We start from the raw sequence: 19,458 nt of genomic DNA, 5'->3' as shown, positions 1-19,458 counted from the left end.
CACAACACATTCACTCTCTAGATACAGAAATGTATTTATACATGACATATGGGTTATTGCTGACTAGGTCAGCATTTATTGCCCATCCCTAATTGCCCAGAGGGCAGTTAAGAGTCAATCACATTGCTGTGGGAATGTGGGCAACTCAACTACAAAACTTCCTTTAATCTGAAAATCACCAGTTGACCCTAACTCTTTGTTGAGAGTGAGTTGCTGGAAAAGCACAGCAGGTCAGGCAGCATTCAAGGAACAGGAAAATTGACATTTCGGGCCAGAGCCCTTCATCAGAAGAGCTTCTGCAGACCTCACTATCTCCTTCCTTTTTTTTTGCCTATCATTCAATAATCTTGTATCCACATGGCTACTGTTCCTTTTTTTTCCATGAGTTATAACTTTTTTTTAAAATTTGTTATGTGTCACTGTATTGAATGCTATTTATCTAAATAAGATAAGTATTCAAAAGCCTTCTAGATGAATTTGAGTTCTTACTATCTCTTTATCTGCAGGTAGTGGTGATTATTACTGTAGTGGGAATGACTTGAGCAACTTCACTGATATTGGGCCAGAAGGAGTAGAGCAGAAGTCCAAGAACTCTGGAGAACTACTGAAGTGAGCAATGGGTGACGATTAAAATATTCTCATGAAAAGTGACACCTCTGTAATAATTATGTAATTAACAGGGCTGCAATATTTCATATCTATTGCAGATTTCCACCAGACATATATTAAAATATCTTAGAATAATGTTTTAAAAATACAAGTTCTATTTTTCATTAAAAAATACATTTGACAATAGTAATACTTATTGTTTTCATGAGACGTTTTAATTATTGCAATATTTGTATACTTTTGAAATCCAAGCATGAACAAACTGATATGGTTTAAAATTTGCTTCCAACAGGAGATATGTAAGCCATTACATTGATTTTCCAAAGCCGCTGATTGGTGTAATTAATGGTCCTGCTGTTGGAGTTGCTGTCACTATTTTAGGCTTATTTGATGCAGTCTATGCCACTGATAAAGTGAGTCTTCTCGAATGATCTCATCTGATTGATTGATTATTTTTATCTTTGCTAAGAGGAAATATGCCCTTTTCTGTAGAAAATTACTTTTAGGTAACAAACAATTCTGGAATTATATGGCAATGTAACAAATCTGTGTTGTTTTATTTTATGTTTCAATACAGGCCACATTCCATGCACCATTTAGTCAACTTGGTCAAAGTCCAGAAGGTTGCTCATCCTACACCTTCCCTAAGATAATGGGCACTAGCAAGGTACGGGTAGCAGATTTCTTTATTGAAGTTTCTCAATGATCCACATCGAACAATCATACTGACAGACCTTTCTATAATGTATTTAGTATAATAATTACACATTCACTGATATGCAATATATTTAGATTTCAAACAAGTAAACTCTAGGAATGCATAAATCTCCATTGCAGATCTTGTAAATTAACTTTCACATGAAACATTTGCTTAATTGTGTGAGATGGATACATGAAAAATGGTCAGCATCATCGTCACATCCAACCTTTTATGAACATTAAAAGAAGGAGGAAACTGTACCCCAAGAATTATAGCAAATGAAAACTGACAGAGTTTTGTTTATTGCATAAATGTATTTTTCCTCAGAAAATACATTGCTTGCAAGGCCACTTCAGACATTGTGTGAAGCTGCTTGAAAAGCAAAGTGGGAAGGTGGTAATAGGATTCCTTTCCTGAATATAGTTGTCAATCTTTGGGCTCTTGCTATATCTAGGAAAAGGATCCTGGGTAACTCAAGATGGAGGGCAGGAAAAAAAAATAGCCTGTAAGAGCTCTGTTTTTGAGATATTTTAGGTGTTGGAGGTGATTTCCTCGAAATCCAGAAGCAGCAATTACTATTTTATATGCTGTTGCATTGTTTTGGAACTTTGGAGAAAAAAGTCAAAACAACGGCACTTTTAAAAGGAAGAAAGATAGACAAAAGGCAACGAACACATGGTCAGCGAAGGAGAGAGAGAAAGAAACCTATACTGCTAACTGACACAGCAGTTAATCAGCACAGTTACTGCCTTCGCTGTTTGAGTTTATGTATCCCTGGACATCGGAGTGCATCTGGGAAAAATTAACAAACAGCGAAATTCACAGCTGACCTTGGAAGAACCTGTATGGGAGAGCTCACAGCACAGGAACAGATAAATGTATAGGTTTTAACATGTAACCTTGCTGTAAGTCTGCAGGAGTGAAAAAAGTGGGTTCTTTATTGAGTATATGTTTTCTTGAAATTTATCTCTTGATTAAATTTTTAAAATATAAACATGAGTACTAAGTTAGCCTGGGTATTGTCTTTTTAGGGCAAAAAGATGATGCTATTTTCTGGTTCTGTAGATTGTGAAGGAGCAAATATGGCCTTAAGTAGAGTGATATGCTCTTCCTGTCAGATGTGGGAGTTTAAGGAGAGTTTCCATGTTACTGGTGGTGATGTCTTCATTAAGTGTGTTTGGTTGCGAATCCTATTTTATCACATGGATCAGTTGAAGTGACAGAGGCAATGAGGAATTTACAAGACCTAGGGGGTGTGATGGATGGCAGTTGTAGGAAGGGAAAAAAGCCGCAGATACAGTCAGGTAAATGGGTTAAATCCAGGAAAGATAGCAGGGGTAGGCAGGTAATGTAGTAGTCTTCTGTGGATATCCCCATTTCAAACAAGTATGAAATATTTTGGGAAATGTAGGGAATGATGGACTCTCAGAGGAATGTAGCGCGAACAGCCAAGTTTCTAGTATTGAGACAGGCTCTAATGCAATGAGGGATACATCGGGTTTCAAGCGATCAATTGCGATACAGAACTGTCAGCCAACAGCGAAAAATCAGAATGGTGTGTTGCCTCCCTGGTGCCAGGATCAAGGATATCTAAAGAAGGTGCAGAATGCTCTCAAAGGGGAGAGGGACCAGCAGGTGGTCATTGAACACATTGGAACTAACAATGAAGAGATTCTGAAGGGAGAATATTGAAAGTTAGGCAGGAATTTAAAAAGGAGGTCCTCGAGGATTATTTGGATTACTCCTGATGCTACAAGTTAGTGAAGGTAGGAATAGGAGGATAAAGCTTGGCTGAGGAGCTGGTGCAGGGGAGAACGGATTGCACCTGAATTGAAAGGGGACGAATATACTGGCAGGGAGATTTGCTAGAGCTGCTGAGGAGGATTTAAACTAATGAGGTGAAGGGGTAGAACCCAGGGAAATAGTGAGGAAAGAGATCAATCTGAGACTGGTACAGTTGAGAACAGAAACGAGTCAAACAGTCAGGGCAGTTTAGTAAGTTTGCAGATGACACCAAAATTGGAGGTGTAGTGGAGAGCGAAGAAGGTTAGAGCTGAAAATGTGTTGCTGGAAAAGCGCAGCAAGTCAGGCAGCATCCAAGGAGCAGAAGAATCGATGTTTTGGGCATGAGCCCTTCTTCAGGAAGAAGGTTACCTCAGATTTCAATAGGATCTTGATCAGATGGGTCAATGGGCTCAAAAGTGGCAGATGGGGTTTAATTCGGATAAAAGTGAAGTGGTACATTTTGGGAAAGCAAGTCAGAGCAGGACTTATACACTTAGTGGTGAAGTTCTAGGAAGTATTGCTGAACAGAGAGACCTTGGAGTGCAGGCTCATAGCTTCTTGAAAGTGGAGTCGCAGGTAGATAGGATAGTGAAGAAGGTATTTGGTATGCTTTCCTTTATTGGTCAGAGCATTTAGTATAGGAGTTGGGATGTCATGTTGCGACTGTACAGGTTAGGCCACTTTGGAATATTGCTTCCAGTTCTGGTCTCCTTCCTATCAGAAGGATGATGTGACACTTGAAAGGGTTCAGAAAATATTTACAAGGATGTTGCCAGGATTGGAGGATTTGAACGATAAGGAGAGGCTGAATCAGCTGGGGCTGTTTTCCCTGAAGTGTTGGAGGCTGAGGGGTGACCTTATAGAGGTTTAGAAAATCATGAGGGGCATGGATAGGATAAATAGAAAAGTTATTTTCCCTAGTGTGGGGGAGTCCAGAACTAGAGGGTATAGGTTCAGGGTGAGAGGGGAAAAATATAAAAGAGATTTAAGGGGCTACTTTTTCACACAGAGTGGTGCATGTATGGAATGAGTTGCCAGAGGAAGTAGAGGAGATTGGTACAATTACAGCATTTAAAAGACATCTAGATGGGTATATGAATAGCAAGGGTTTAGAAGGATATGGGTCAAGTACTGGCAAAAGGACTAGATTATGTTAGGATATCTGGTCAGCAGGGAAAAAGTTGGACCAAAGGGTCTGTTTCCATGCTGTACATCTCTATGACTCTAGTAGGTTTCATGGCCTTTTTTGATTTACTGAACTCAGTCATACAACGTGCCCCTGATGATATTTGAATTTGTGATCTCCTAAACCTAAATATTTTCAGCACTTCTGTTTTAATAACAATCTGAAAGGAATAGCACAAAACCTTTGAAGCGATCAAAACAAAAACTAGGAGTAGACCATTCAGCCCTTTTGAGCCTGCAACACCATTCAATATGATCATGGCCGATCATACAATTCAGTACCCAATTCCCACATTCTTCCCAACCCACTTGATCTCTTTAGCTCCAAGAACTATATCTAACTGCTTCTTGAAAACATCCAATATTTTGGCCTCAAGTGTAAGAGAATTCCACAGGCTCATCACTTTTTGGGTGAAGAAACGTCTATTCATCCCTAAGTGGTCTTCTCTGTATCCTTAAATTGTAGTCCCGGCTCTGGACTCTCCGGTCTTTGGGAACATTCTTCCTGCAATTACTAGTAGAATTTTATAGGTTTGTATGATCTACCCCCTCATTCCTCTAAACTCTGGTTAATAGAGACCTAACCAATCCAGTCTCCCTTCATAAGTCAGTCCTGTCATCCCAAGAATCAGTCTGGTACACCTCGTTGCACTCCCTCCATAGTCAGAACATCGTTCCTCAGATAAGGAGGTCAAAACTGCTCACAATACTCTCGGCACAGTCTCATCAAAGTCCAGTACAATTGCAGAAAAACCTCCTGCTCCTGTACATGAATCCTCTTTGAATGAAGGCCAACATGCTATTTGCCTTCTGAACTGCTTACTGCACCTGCATGCATACTTTCAGCGACCGGTGTACAATGATATCCTTGTGCCTCCCTCTTTCCTAACTTTTTCCCATTCGGATAATAATCTGCCTTGCTAACAAAATGGAAAGTCTTTTGACTTCTTAACTGCCTGCTGTAGCTGCATGCTTACCTTCAGTTACTCATGTGTATGAGGTCACCCAGGTTTCATTGCACATTCCCCTCTCTCAGTTTACAGCCATTCAGATAATAATCCACTTTCCTGATTTTGCTCCCAAGTGCATAACCTCACATTTATCCACAATTAAAGCTAAGTTGGCTGGAGACTGGTTTGTGATCCAGATGACACCAATAGTGCGGGTTTATTTCCTTCACCATTGAGGTTACCATGAAGGTCCCTACTTGTCAATCTTGCCCCTCGCCTGAGGTATGATGTCCTTCATGTTAAAGGAGAGAGTTATTGCTTTCTCTGATGAGAGTACAGCCCAATGGCCCTCTGTGACTATGGCGACTTTATACTATCTCTAATTTCTCTTCTTAGCCATGCTTGTGCCACATTTCCCATTTTGTTCATGTGCCAGGCAGGAATGAACAATTGTTCCAGTTCCTCCTTGCACTCTTTAAAGGTTTGCCATTACTTATCCACCATTATCCCATTCAGTAACATTCCCTAATTTATCTCCCTGAGCACAAAAAAACATTTAGTGCTCTAGTTTCATGGGGTTCCCTAAAAAGAGATTTCTGGTTGTATGTTATTGACTGAAATTCAAGTAAAATTATTCCTTTTTGCATTTTTAAAATGTGATGGCCACAAGTCAGGGAGGAGGTATGTAGAATGTTATATTCCACAGTTGGCTTTCAGGTCAATAATATAGAAAACCACAGAAATCATTACTTACCTTCAACAGTAGCGTTAAGGGAAATTATGATCTTATTAATAGAAGCAAAAGCACTAGAAAAACTTTGCAAAGATAAAGAATGCGAGTGCTGTGAGTAAACTTGTCTGTTTTTATATCGAACATGCATAACTAAGAGATCAAGTCTACCATGAGTTGAAATTGATACATACTCCTGTAAATGGACCTTAAGTGATCTCAAGCCATAGTTCATTAATTCAATACTTACTACTGCCGTTTGGTAGGTTTTATGATGTGAGTTTGAACTCACCAGGAACCAAGGCAGTTAAAAACAGCAATTGCTGGAAAAACTCAGCATGTCTGATAGCATCTGCAGAGTGAAAGCAGAGTAAATGTTTTGGGTCCAGTGATCCTTCTTCAGAATGGGAACTGACTGACATTGATCAAACTCATTTCATTGGGAAGGTGTTGACCTAGTTGTATTATCACTAGACTATTAAACAAGAAACCTATATAATGTTCTGGGGACCTGATTCAAATCCCATCATGGAATTAGTGGAATTTGAATTCTACTGAAAAGTCTGGAATTAAGAGTCCATGATGAGCATGAAACCGTTGCAAATTGTTGGAAAAACTGATCTGGTTCACTAATATTCTTTAGGGAAAATGTCCTTACCTGGTCTGGCCTACATGTGGCTCCAGACCCACAACTATGTGGTTGACTCTTAACTGCTTCTGGGTGATTTAAAATGGGCAATAAATGCTGACCTTGCCAGCAATGCCCATATCCTGTGAATGAATGTTTAAAATTATACAAACCTTAGCAAACCAACAATAGACAGTGATGATGATTGATTAATCATGTGGTAGACCCTCCTTAACAGAGCTCCCAGCTGTCATAATCAATAACATATCTATTAATTGATTCAGGAGCAACTTTCCTACACACTATTGGTTAGAATATGTAACTTGCTGCTACAAGTTTGAGGCAAATAGCACAGATCCTCATGGGAAGGTTTGGAGGAGTGTGTTCAATTATAGAAGAAGACATCATAGCCAAAGTGTTTTACATCAACAACAACAATGGCAAGGTAAGTAAGTAAGACAGAAAGGAATTGAAGGATATGCTGATAGGATGCGAAGAATGGAGGGATATGGTCAAAGGCAGGCAGAGGGATTAGTTTAATTTGGCATCATGTTGGGCACAATATCATGGGCTGAAGGGCCCATTCATGTGCTGTACAGTTCTATGTTCTATGATAAGCTGCTATTGTCTGTATGACAGATTGCTGTAACAATTTTCTGGTTGCTTTCTGTAATGCAAATTGTTATTATCCCAACTAATATTATTCGACAAGTCAGATTCCAGACTGAAACTTGTTCTAAAAGATCGTACATTGTTGTGTCTTGGTTTTAATGAGTGGTCTTTCATTGGAACATAAACACACAATGTTGCAGATTTGATTTTAACAATAAACTAAAGTATATTAAACAAAAGAAATGAAGATAAAACAGAATAGTTCAACTACTTACATGTAACACATGCTTGAAAAATTTGATATTTTAAAACAAACAATAGAAGTATAATCCCTCTCCTTTTATAGATCCCCCAAACAGCCCATGACAATACCCAAAAGCATCCCTTGTACAGTACTCACTCCAAATTAAAATCACTTTTTCTAACACCTCAATAACCCCTGGTCAGCAAAATGAAATAGCTTTTTCCTGAACTTTCATATACGTGGTTTTAAACATTCTTAACTTTAGATAACCTCTTCAGGGTTCTTTCCATACACTTCTGGTCTAAGATTCTCACTAAACTCCTTACTCTAGGGTAATCTAGTTTTAATATCTTCTCTTCCTTCTCGGGAACACTACTTTATATATCCATCTTCATCCAAGGACTTCTAGCAGATCTAGCCAAAATTGAACAATTTTTAAAACAATTCTAAACTGTGCTAAGCTTAAACTCAAAAAGAAAAAATCCAGAATTTTCTAACAGAAACCTTGATGCACATTGTTTGCCTTGCTTGATTCTGAATGCTAATGATGTGTACACAACCTATTAATTCTGAAAGCTAACTGTCCAAGCTGTTTTAAAGGAATTCACTATGGCTGCAAAAATACCCACAAGTTAATCATTCAACTTTTCATACCCATATGTCTCTAATTCAAAAATCCAAATTTATAACAAATTATATTTTTACGTAGTTTCCATTATAAAATCAAAAATTTTAAATATTCCCTCAAGAATTACAATGTAAAACAACAGTTTTTAAGGAGTAAGCAGAAGCTTAGAAGTTAATCTATAAGTTTAGGAAATTATTAAGTCACATATGTATTTTGAAAATTTAAGCTAATTAAATGGACTTATGTCATGGCTTGTTTACAAGTTGTTTTATTGTTCTATGACTAGTCAGTCTGAAGCTACCTATGATTAAGGGAATATAAGTTATCTGTTTTATTATTTGTATTATCCCATTAGGCCAATGAAATTCTCTTGTTCAACAAGAAATTAACAGCAGCTCAAGCTTGTGAACTGGGATTGGTGACTGAAGTATTCCCTGACAGTACATTCCAAAAAGAGGTTTGGAAAAAGTTACATGCTTATGCAAAACTACCCAAAAATGTGCGTAAACATTTTCATTACAATGTTTTAAAAATGCTTTTCATTATATCAGTATCAGTATATCAGTTATTTTTAAATTATATGCTCACTCCAACTATTTGATTAATAGTTCTTATTCCACACTTACTTTCCTGGAAACTGCACTCTTTTACTCTTTCTTATATTATTTGGAATATTAAGAGCTGAGATAATATGTTTATATTACACATTGTGTTCAAATTCATGCAACGATGCAATTTTCAGTATCGTAAAACTTTGCTATCACATTGTACTTGTTGCATTTTGTTCTCAAACTCAAAGTAAAATTATAGGAAATAAAAATTGGAGGTAGAGAATATGCAAATCAAAAATAAAGAAAATGACTTGAAAGTGACCAGTAGTCAAGACAAGACAGAAAAGCAGAGAAAAGATACAGAAAGAGAGGAGGGAAAAAGAGTGGAAAATGGAGAGAAAGGAACATGAATAAAAATGAGACCTGAAGGGCGAGAATAGTAGAGCAAACAGAAAGGCACATGAAGTGATGTGACCAGGAGAGAAATGTGAGAAAAGGCAAGGGATAGACAAAAATGAAACAGGGAACAAGAGATACAGGTGAAGAAAGTGAGATAGTATTCAAGGAAGAAAGCAAGGTAAAAACACGCGGAGAGGAAAATACTATTTCTTCAAGTTTGCCCACTGCTTTTTTTTCATTGATATGAATGATCTGGATATGAACACAGGAGGTATAGTTAGTAAGTTTGCAGGTGACACCAAAATTGCAGGTGTAGTAGACAGCAAAGAAGGCTACCTCAGAGTACAACGGAATCTTGATCCAATGGGCCCAGGAGTGGCAGATGGGGTTTAATTCAGATAAATGTGAGGTGTTGCATTTTGGAAAGGCAAATCAGAGCAGGACTTATACACTTAATAGTAAGACGTTGGGGAGTGTTGCAGAACAAAGAGACTTAGAATTCAGGTTCATACTTCCTTGACAGTGGAGTCAAAGATAGACAGGTTGTAATGAAGGTGTTGGTATGCTTGGCTTTATTGAGTAACTGATTTGGGAGGTCATGTTGCAGCTGTACAGGACATTGGTTAAGCCACCTTTGGAATACTGCATGCAATTCTGGTCTTCCTGCTATAGGAAGGATGTTGTGAAACTTGAAAGGGTTCAGAAAATATTTACAAGGATGTTCCCAGGGTTGGAATGTTTGAGCTATAGGGAGAGGCCGAATAGGCTGGGGCTGTTTTCCCTGGAGCGTCAGGCTGAGGGGTGACTTTGTAATGGTTAATAGAATCATGAGCTGCATGGATAGGGTAAATAGACAAGGACTTTTCTTCAGGATGGGGGAGTCCAAAACTAGAGGACATAGGTTTAAGGTGTGAGGGGAAAGATTTAAAAGGGACCTAAGGGGTAACTTTTTCACACAGAGGTTGGTGAGTGTGTGGAATGAGCTTCCAGAGGAAGTGGTGGAGACTAGTACAATTACAGCATTTAAAAGGCATTTGAATAGGTATATGAATAGGAAAGTTTTAGAGGGATATAGGCCAAATGCTGGTAAATGGGACTAGATTTATTTAGGATATCTGGTGGCATGGCAGGTTGGACCGAAAGGGAATGTTTCCATGTTGTACATCTCTGTGACTCTATTCAGTGTTTAAAGGAGGAGCTGGCTTAAAAAGGAAATGGCTTTGTGCTTAAAACATATATGCAATATGTATAACAATCAATTTTTACCTGTGTAATGAATATATCATTAACATGTGTAGGCTTAACAATATTCAAACAAAAACAGTGTGCACCATGATTTTGTTCTAAAATAATGATGTCCCCATCCATGTCCCTGCACAATCTGAGTAAGGAGATGCCATTCAGTTTCAAACCTGCTTCATCATTTCATACAATATGGCTGATTCTTAACTGCTACTTTCCCACCTAATCCCATATTGATCCTTTTAAGTCTAAAACGATATCCATCTCAGTCTTAAACATACTCAAAATATATTCTGATCATCAACCTCTTTCTATAGTCGAGAATTCCAAAGATTCATAATCCTTGAAGTGAAGTAATTTTTCCTGAACTCAGTCCAAATGGATCCTGACTGTTTCATAAGGGAAATTCTCTTACTCACTATCTGCTCACTATCTTTCTAATTTTTTCCAGCCTCAAAACTCTGAGATATCTGGACTCCTTTAATTCTCTGCTCTCAAGAACCTTCAATTTCAACCACTACATCATTGGTGGCTGTGCCTTCAGTTGCCTGGACCCTAAGCTCTGGAATATGATCCATACATTTACTGGACTTTACTTTCCTTCTCTAAGACACTCTTAAAATGTACCTCTTTGCCCAAGCATTTGGTCATTTGGCAAAGTAACGTTAAGGTTCTAGGGAGTGTTACCAAATAGAGACCTTGGAATGCAGGCTTATAGTTCCTTGAAAGTGGAATCACAGATAGACAAGGTAGTGAAGAAGGTGATTGGTACAATTGCCATTATTGGTCGGTGCATTGAGTATAGGCATTGGAATGTCAGGTTGTGGCTGTACAAGACATTGGTCAGGCCACTTTTGGAATGCTGCGTTCAATTCTGATCTCCCTGCTCTCAGAAAAATGTTGTTAAACCTGAAAATGTACAGAAAAGACTTACAAGGGTGTTACCAGGGTTGGAGAGTTTGAGCGATAGGGAGAGGCTGAATAAGCTGGGGCCATTTTCCCTGGAGTGTCAGAAGCTGTAGGGTGCCCTCATAGAGGTTTAGAAAATCATGAGGAGCATGGATACGGTGAATAGCCAAGGTCTTTTCACCAGTGTGGGGGAGTCCAAAACTAGAGAGCATAGGTTTAGGATGAGAGGCGAAAGATTCAAAAGGGATGTAAGGGAAATTTTCTCATGCAAAGGGTGGTGGAGTCTCATCCATAGGAAGTGGTGGAGACTGGCAGAGTTACATTATTTAAAAGACATCTGGGTGGGTATATGAATAGGACGGATTAGAGGGAGGTGGGCTAAATGATGGCAAATGGGACAAGATTAATGTAAGATATCTTGGCGGCGTAGATGAATTGGACCAAAGGGTCTGTGTCATAGAGTCATACAGCATGGAAACAGACCCTTTGGTCCAACTCGTCCATGACGATCAGTTATCCTAACCTAATCTAGTCCTCTTTGCCAGCACTTGGCCCATATCCATCTAAACCCTTCCTATTTAAAAGGCATCTGGAGGGTATGTAAATGCTATAATTGTACCAGTCTCCAGCACTTCCTCTGGCAGCTCATTCCGTACACACACCACCCTCTGCGTGAAATAAATTGCCCCTTGGGTCCCTTTTATATCTTTCCCTTCTCACCCTAAACCTATGCCCTCTAGTTCTGTTCACCCCCTCCACCGGGAAAAGACCTTGTCTATTTATCCTATCCATGCCCTTCATGATTTTATAAACCTCTTTCAGGTTCCCCTCAGCCTCTAATGCTCCAGAGAAAACTGCCCCCGCCTATTCAGCCTCTCCGATAGTTTAAATCCTCCAATCCTGGCAGCATCCTTGTACATATTTTGTGAACTCTTACAAGTTTCACAACATTCTTCTGATAGGAAGGAGACCAGAATTGCACGCAATATTCCAAAGGTGGCCTAACCAATGTCCTGTACAGCTGCAACATGACCTTCCAAGTACTGTACTCAACACTCTGACCAATTAAAAAAAACATACCAAACACCACCTTCACTATCCTATCTACCTGTGATTCAACTTTCAAGGTGCTATGAACCTACACTCCAAGGTCTCTTTGTTCAGCAACACCTTATCATTAAGTGTATAAGTCCTGCTCTGGTTTGCTTTTCTAAAATGCAGCACATCGCATTTATCTCAATTAAACTCCATCTGCAACTCCTCAGCCCATTGGCCCATCTGATCAAGATCCCATTGTAACCCCCTTCACCTCCAATTTTAGTGTTATCTGCAAACTTACTAATAATACCTCCTATGTTCACATCCAAGTCATTTATAGAAATGATGAAAAGTAGTGGACCCAGCACAGATCTTGTGGCACACCACTGATCACAGGCCTCCAGCCCGAAGAGCGACCCTCCAAAGCCACCCTCTGTCTTATACCTTTGAGCCAGTTTTGTATCCAAATGGATAGTTTTCCCTGTATTCTATGAGATCTAACTTTGCTTACCAACCTCCTACGAGGAACCTTGTTGATCACCTTACTTGAAGTCTGGATAGATCTCACCACTCTGCCCTGATCAACACTTCAAAAACCTCAATCAAGTTCATGAGACATGGTTTCCCAATCACAAAGCCATGATGACTATCCATAATCAGTCCTTGCCTTTCCAAATACATGGAAATCCTGTCCCTCAGGATTCTCTCCAACAACTTGCCCCACCACCAATGTCAGACTCACCAGTCTATAGTTCCCTGACTTTTTCTTACCACCTTTCTTAAATAGTGAAGCCACATTAGCCAACCTCCAGTCTTCCAGAACTTCACATTTGAGTGTTGACAAATATCTCAGCAAAGGGTCCAGCAATCATTTCCCTAGATTCCCACAGGGTTCTGATCAGGTCCACTTTTATGCATTACAAGGTATCTAGCACCTCCTCCTCTGTAATGTGGGCATTTTTCAAGATGTCACCATCTATTTCCTCACATTCTATATCTTCCACGACCTTCTCCACAGTAAATACTGATGAAAAATACTCGTTTAGTATCTCTCCCATCTCCTGCGGCCACACAGAGGCTGCTTTGCTGATCTTTGAGGGGCTCTATTCTCTGCCTAGTTATGCTTTTGTCTTTAATGTATTTATAAACCACGCTGTACAACTCTACGACTTTTCATGCCTCAGTGTCATGTTTTATTGTAATAATATTCCTCCAAAATGCTTTGGGAACTTAAAGGCCCTATATAGATTTTGGCTTTTCACAGTTAACTAAAACTGCACAGATCTCACCAAAGCGCTGTACAATTAAAGTAAAACTTATTTATATTTACACTTCAACCACCTGCACTAAAGGTCAGTGTGGCATTTTCCTTCTGGATTGCCAATGTGCATGCAAACCTTTTGTGGTTCTTGTACAAGGTCACCCAAGTCTCTTGAAGTATCAACATGTAATAGCTGCTCATCATTTTGAAAATATTTTGTTTCCTATTATCCCTGCCAAGTGAGTAACCCCATATTTCTCCACAGCGTACAGACCATCTTCATGCTCACTCACTAAGCCTATTCGTAACCCTTTACAGACTCTTTTAGCTGGTATTGAGACTGGTGTAACAATCTTCTGATGTTGGCCTCCTAATTAGTCACTATCATGCTAATCACCCTATTAAGGGCAAAAGGTGGGCTCTCAGAGCTACCAGTCCTAGCAGAGCGCTGGCAGCTCTTGAGTCTCCAGTACTTCAATCAAAGACCGCAAAATCAGCTCAATGTGGAGACATCTTTTGGAGGATAGGATGCAAAGAAAATATTATAGGGGCAGAGGCAGTTAGATCCCTCCAAACAAAGGGAAAATCCTTATTTTAGAATTCCTGTCCATAGCTACAGCATTGGATTATAGGTCCTCTGTTATCAACAGCCCCTAGGATTGTCATAGAGGCTGCAGCTACTGATATAGTCCAGGCAGAGGACTGAGGGGGGGTGGGGAGCATTTGCCTGCAGCAAACTGCCATTCAGCCTGCAAAATTGTCCTAACAGGGACTTTAAAATAGTAACTTTTCACCTTCATGATGCAGGCACTGATGTGCTTTCCAGCTCACTTAGAGTCATAGAGATGTACAGCATGGAAACAGACCCTTCGGTCCAACCTGTCCATGCCGACCAGATATCCCAACCCAATCTAGTCCCACCTGCTAGCACCCGGACCTCTGGGAAGGTTTCCTGCTGGAGGGAATTCATTCATCAAGGTGTCTCCTGATGCAGCTCCCTCCATGCTAAATCCCCACTCTCGAAGTCTGCTACCTCAGGACAGGGTAAATTTAGCCCTTTGTGTCCTTTCACAGCTTTCTTGCTACCTAACACTATATTGTCAGTAAACCTGAATGTATTCCATTCAGTTCCTTCACCCAAAGCAACCAGTAACCTGTACAGCACACTCAACATAATAGCGCATCCGAAGGCATGTCACAGGAACATTGTAAAAGAAATTATGTTCCTTGGCCACATAAGGAGATAGTGGGTGGAATTAATAGATTCTAGATTAGAGTGGTGCTGGAAAAGCACAGCAGTTCAGGCAGCATCCGAGGAGCAGGAAAATCGACGTTTCGGACAAAAGTCCTTCATCAGGAATACAGGCAGAGAGCCTGAGAGTGGATAGATAAATGAGAGGGTGGGGGTGGGGAGAAAGTAGCATAGAGTACAATAGGTGAATGGGGGTGGGGGTGGAGATGATCGGTCAGAGAGGAGGGTGGGGAGGGTCGCAAAGAGTACAATGGGTGAATGGGGGTGGGGATGAAAGTGATGGGTCAGAGAGGGGGGTGGAGTGGATAGGTGGAAAGGAAGATAGGCAGTAGGACAAGTCATGGGGACAGTGCTGAGTTGGAAGTTTGGAACTGGGGTGAGGTGGGGGAAGGGGAAATGAGGAAACTGATGAAGTTTCCAGCATCTGCAGTCATTGTTTTTACCTAGTGGAATTAATAGAACTCACTGGATCTTTGATCTTGCATCATAGTTAGAGGGCCAGGAGAATCAGTCAGGGGTACCTAAATTTGCCTCCCAGTGATGGAAGATCTATCTGCAAATTCAATAGTGGGATGGACTGAGCATCAAGATGTCAATTATGATAATTAATGAGCCATAAACAGCCAATTACCCCTGAGCCAACTGGATTTAATCCTGGCTCAGTCAGTTAACAGGACTTGTGTGGGTCTTTCATTCCACTGCTGTCAGTGGCCTTCCCAGGGGTGTCTTGTTGATAGGCACTCAACACTTCAGGAATAGAATAGATCCCACCCCACTCCACTCGGCTCTCTCCAAGGATCTACTGAAAATCCCTGGTGAAAGAAAACCTTAGAACATTACTGACAGGGGCCATTGTAGTCAATGGCATGTCCAGGAATGGAAAACTCCAGCCCTCTGGTTGACCAGTAGACATTGGGAGAAGGTCACGTAGCCTACAAGGGCCTGGATTGCATTGGAATACCTCAGTAGAAGAAAGCAAGGAAGGTACATGCCTCAAAATGAGAGTAAGAAATCAAGCTTCAGGCCTAGGCAATTAAACTCCATGGTAGACTGATTAAAGTTAATCGAGATATCAACATTTAATAAGTGCAGTTATCCTGGAGGATTGTGGGATTGAATGATTTTTTTATTATTCACTTGTGGCTGGCCAGCATTTATTGTCTGCCTTATATTACAGATATAAGGAGGGGATGATGTCAATGGACGGTTTGATAACAGATGAGAATTTTGAAATCAAGATTGGAAGTTGATGTAAGCTAAGGGCTGATAGGTGACCAGAACTTGATGTGAGCTAGGACATGGACAACAGAGTTTTCAGATGACCTTAAGTCTACAAAAGATAAAATGTAGGAGACCAGCTGGGAATACTGTTGGAATAGTAATGTATAGAAGTAATAAATGTACGAAAATTGTGTTTCCGCGCAAATGAGCTCAGGCAGGGGTGGAATTAGATAGTTTTAATGATGGTGAAAACATCTAGTTGGAAGCTCATTTCAGATTCAAGAGTGTGAGCAAGGTATGTAGAGTCTGATTTAGTCTCATACAATATCAAGGTTAAAGATGAAGTTGGTAGCTAGGGAATTACATAAGTCATTAGTGTAGATTATGAGTAGCTCAGACCCAGCACTGATTACAGCTAGCCAACCTGGAAGACTGCCCTTATTCCTGCTAACATTTAACCAGCCTCTCTCTATGTTAATATATTACCCCAATCTCCACAGTGTTTTATCTTGTCCAATAACCTTGCAAGCAGAATTTAGCTTTGTCCTTACTCATAGAACTATCATATCTGCTTGGATATTAAGACTGAGAGTACATAACAAGCATTCAGCGATAAACAGATTTTTTTCGAAGAAAGTAATTTGATTGAAACTGTTATACAAGGCTGCTTTGCTGTCCAGTGATTGTTCTTTATTTTAAGTATAATGATCCAAGAATTGAAAACACTTTCACTTTACATTCATTATTAGCTACTCCATGCATAAAATTAAAGCAAATTATGGTTGATTATGCTGATGTACTCATTTTTAAGGGCTGATATAATCATTTAGTAACCTTGTTATGTGTAATGGGCAATGTCTGTTGTCATTGTTGTTTTGAATAGATTTTTAAATTGTAACATTTGAACTCTTTCCACACTGTTTACTTCAAGCTATGTATTTATGCTGCTTTTACTGTCATTTAGATGATTTTTTCATTGCAAGATATTTTGATAATTATAAATTTATTTAGAAAGGAGCTAACTACTCAAATGATGCTGTTTTTGCAATTAGTTTTGGTTCTCATAACACAGGATTGACTCATTTTTCAGGGTTTAATGTTGTTACTTTTCTTTCAGTCTCTGGCCTTTTCAAAGCAGCTAATAAGAGGTGTTGAAAAGGAAAAGCTGCATGCTGTTAATGCCCAAGAATGTGAACGACTGGTGGAAAGATGGTTATCTGAAGAATGCATGAAAGCCATAATGGGCTTCTTTGAAAAGAAGTCAAAACTGTGATTTTATTTCCATATTGTTCAGTAATTGACATCCATAAATTTAAATACTAGATATGATTGGAAAACATTTGTTATTAATCTTTTCGATTGTTAAGTTTTTTTTATCAATACTTCATTGCAATGTAATTACTGATTAGTCAGCCATACTACTGTATGTCTTCTAAGTGTTTTCAGAAATGTATAACTTTAAATGTTCAATCTGATGTGTGATTATTAATTTGGAGAATTATGGATGGCTAGGAGGAAACGAGTTGAAATCTGAAACATTATCAGATCTGTAAGTACTATGTCACTCTTCTAATTTTAAAGTCTGTAATTTTGCATCATAAATGGATAATACCAAAAACAATGATAAAGCTGTTCTGGAACTCTAACCGAATGGGTATTAATTGCTTTACATGCTGACAGCATATCACTGAACACAACTTGGGCACATCTATGTCCAGAAAAGATTACTGACTCAATGGGTCCATATTTGCACAGGTCTTGGAGGATGAACCATCTGTACAACGTATCAGGCATGTCTTTCCTTACTGACCACCTTTAAAAGAAAATATTTCGAAAATGTTAAAAAAGCACAAAGTATTCACAATTTAACTTTCAATCATAACAGTAGTTAAAACCTAGTTCCTTAATTGAATTGTAACCAGGAAAAAGCTGAGACAATATTCAGCCTTATATAATTTTTTAATACTTTATTAAAATCATACCTCCAGATAGCTGGCTTATAATCATCCTCACAAAAGCACTTTCTCTTAGCAGTGAAATCAGTAACCAAGAACTATACATTTTAAGTATTTGGGAGATTGAAAGGAATTCCTAGAAGAATTTTACATCTTAAACTTACTACTTGAAAAGAGTTAGAAGCACTAACCCTGATCACATTTTAAAAAGTACTTAGATATGCATTAGAAGTGTATATGCATCCTACCAGGCTACAGACAAGACTTTGAACTTGTTAGTTCTTCAGCCAGCACACACACACACAATGGCCAGAATTCTCTGTTTTAGAAGTAAATGATGCAGTTAGTATCTTAGATGGTATCACATCTGCCATGGTGAGTTTTCTCAAGTGATCAGCCGCTTATCTGTTGTTTAAGTATGAGTTCATTGGTGGGCAAAGTTTCCTGCCCACAATGGCATTTTCTGGGATTTAAGGTTCTGGCATCATATTTAAAGGCCACACAACATGCTGCAAGCTAGGAACAAGATGACAGCTTATGGTCATCATTCCCACCTCACACAAAAATATCGGCAACCCATCAGAATTTGGCTTCCCACATTAATGAAGCTTCAGTAAGTGCTCTGCTCCAGATCATCCAGATTAGAAAGAAGATCTCCTTCCCCAGTGATGGGCAAAAGAAGTAGTTCGAATGGACCTGAGTGGTCTGGGCTGAAGTTGTACAGCAAGTCTGTGTTGTAAGCAGGCAAAAATTAAGAGATCCCATTATAGAAAAGTGGTGAACAGTGTCCTGCATTCCAAAACGGTAAGTACGCAAAAAGAAGTCACTTTTTCAAAATCTGTATTTCCTACTCACTCACTGGGGATGGAGGAGCACTTGGCAGGATTATACTTAGTCATCAAATGCTCATGTAATTGTTCCAATTACAGTCAACCCTTCTCTTTCTCTTGTTGCAAGAGATGCTGACACATGTTAAGAAAGAGAATACGTAGATTAACAAAAGAGTCAGGACCTCTGCATCGTCACCATGTTTGAGGTCAGGATGGATACTTGCCTTTTAGTCATGGCATAGATTTAACAGCAGGGAAGTAATGCTGGAACTGAATAAAACATTGGTTCAGCCATAACTAGTCTATTGTGTACAGTTCTAGGATCCACATTATGGAAGGGATTTGAGAGCACTTGAGAGAATGCAGGGGAAATTTGCCAGGATGTTGCCTGGGGAGTTTCAGTAATGAAGAGAGATTGAATACACTGGAGTTGTTTTTCTTAGAGTGCTGAAAAAGCACAGCTAATCAGCCAACATCCGAGGCACAGAAGAGTCGGCATTTTGCACATAAGCCCTTCAGGAATGTCTGATGAAGGGCTTATACTTGAAACATTGACTCTCCTGATCCTCAGATGCTGCCTGACCTGCTATGCTTTTCCAGCACTACACCTTTTGACTCAGACTCTCCAGTATCTGCAGTCCTCATTTCCTCCTCCTTCCTTGGAGCAGAGGCGACTGAGGGGGAATATGCACTAATGTATAAAATTATGATGGTCACAGACAGAACAGA

The 19,458-nt window shown here is 39.4% G+C and overlaps 1 protein-coding gene across 1 annotated transcript in view; it reads left to right on the top strand.

The window, feature by feature from the left end:
- Positions 1-17,576, top strand: part of eci2 (enoyl-CoA delta isomerase 2) — a 175,381-nt gene extending 157,805 nt beyond the window's left edge. Inside the window, exons 6-10 of the mRNA XM_060849955.1 lie at positions 507-609; positions 902-1,022; positions 1,187-1,276; positions 8,427-8,570; positions 17,062-17,576. Of these exons, the coding sequence (XP_060705938.1) occupies positions 507-609; positions 902-1,022; positions 1,187-1,276; positions 8,427-8,570; positions 17,062-17,217 (614 nt within the window). The 3' untranslated portion in view covers positions 17,218-17,576. The remainder of the gene's footprint in view (positions 1-506; positions 610-901; positions 1,023-1,186; positions 1,277-8,426; positions 8,571-17,061) is intronic.
- Positions 17,577-19,458: the final 1,882 nt, after the last annotated feature.

This window comes from Hemiscyllium ocellatum, chromosome 34 (assembly GCF_020745735.1).
Source record: "Hemiscyllium ocellatum isolate sHemOce1 chromosome 34, sHemOce1.pat.X.cur, whole genome shotgun sequence".
In the NCBI taxonomy this organism is placed as follows: Eukaryota; Metazoa; Chordata; class Chondrichthyes; order Orectolobiformes; family Hemiscylliidae; genus Hemiscyllium; species Hemiscyllium ocellatum.
This window is presented reverse-complemented; position numbering and strand designations above follow the sequence as displayed.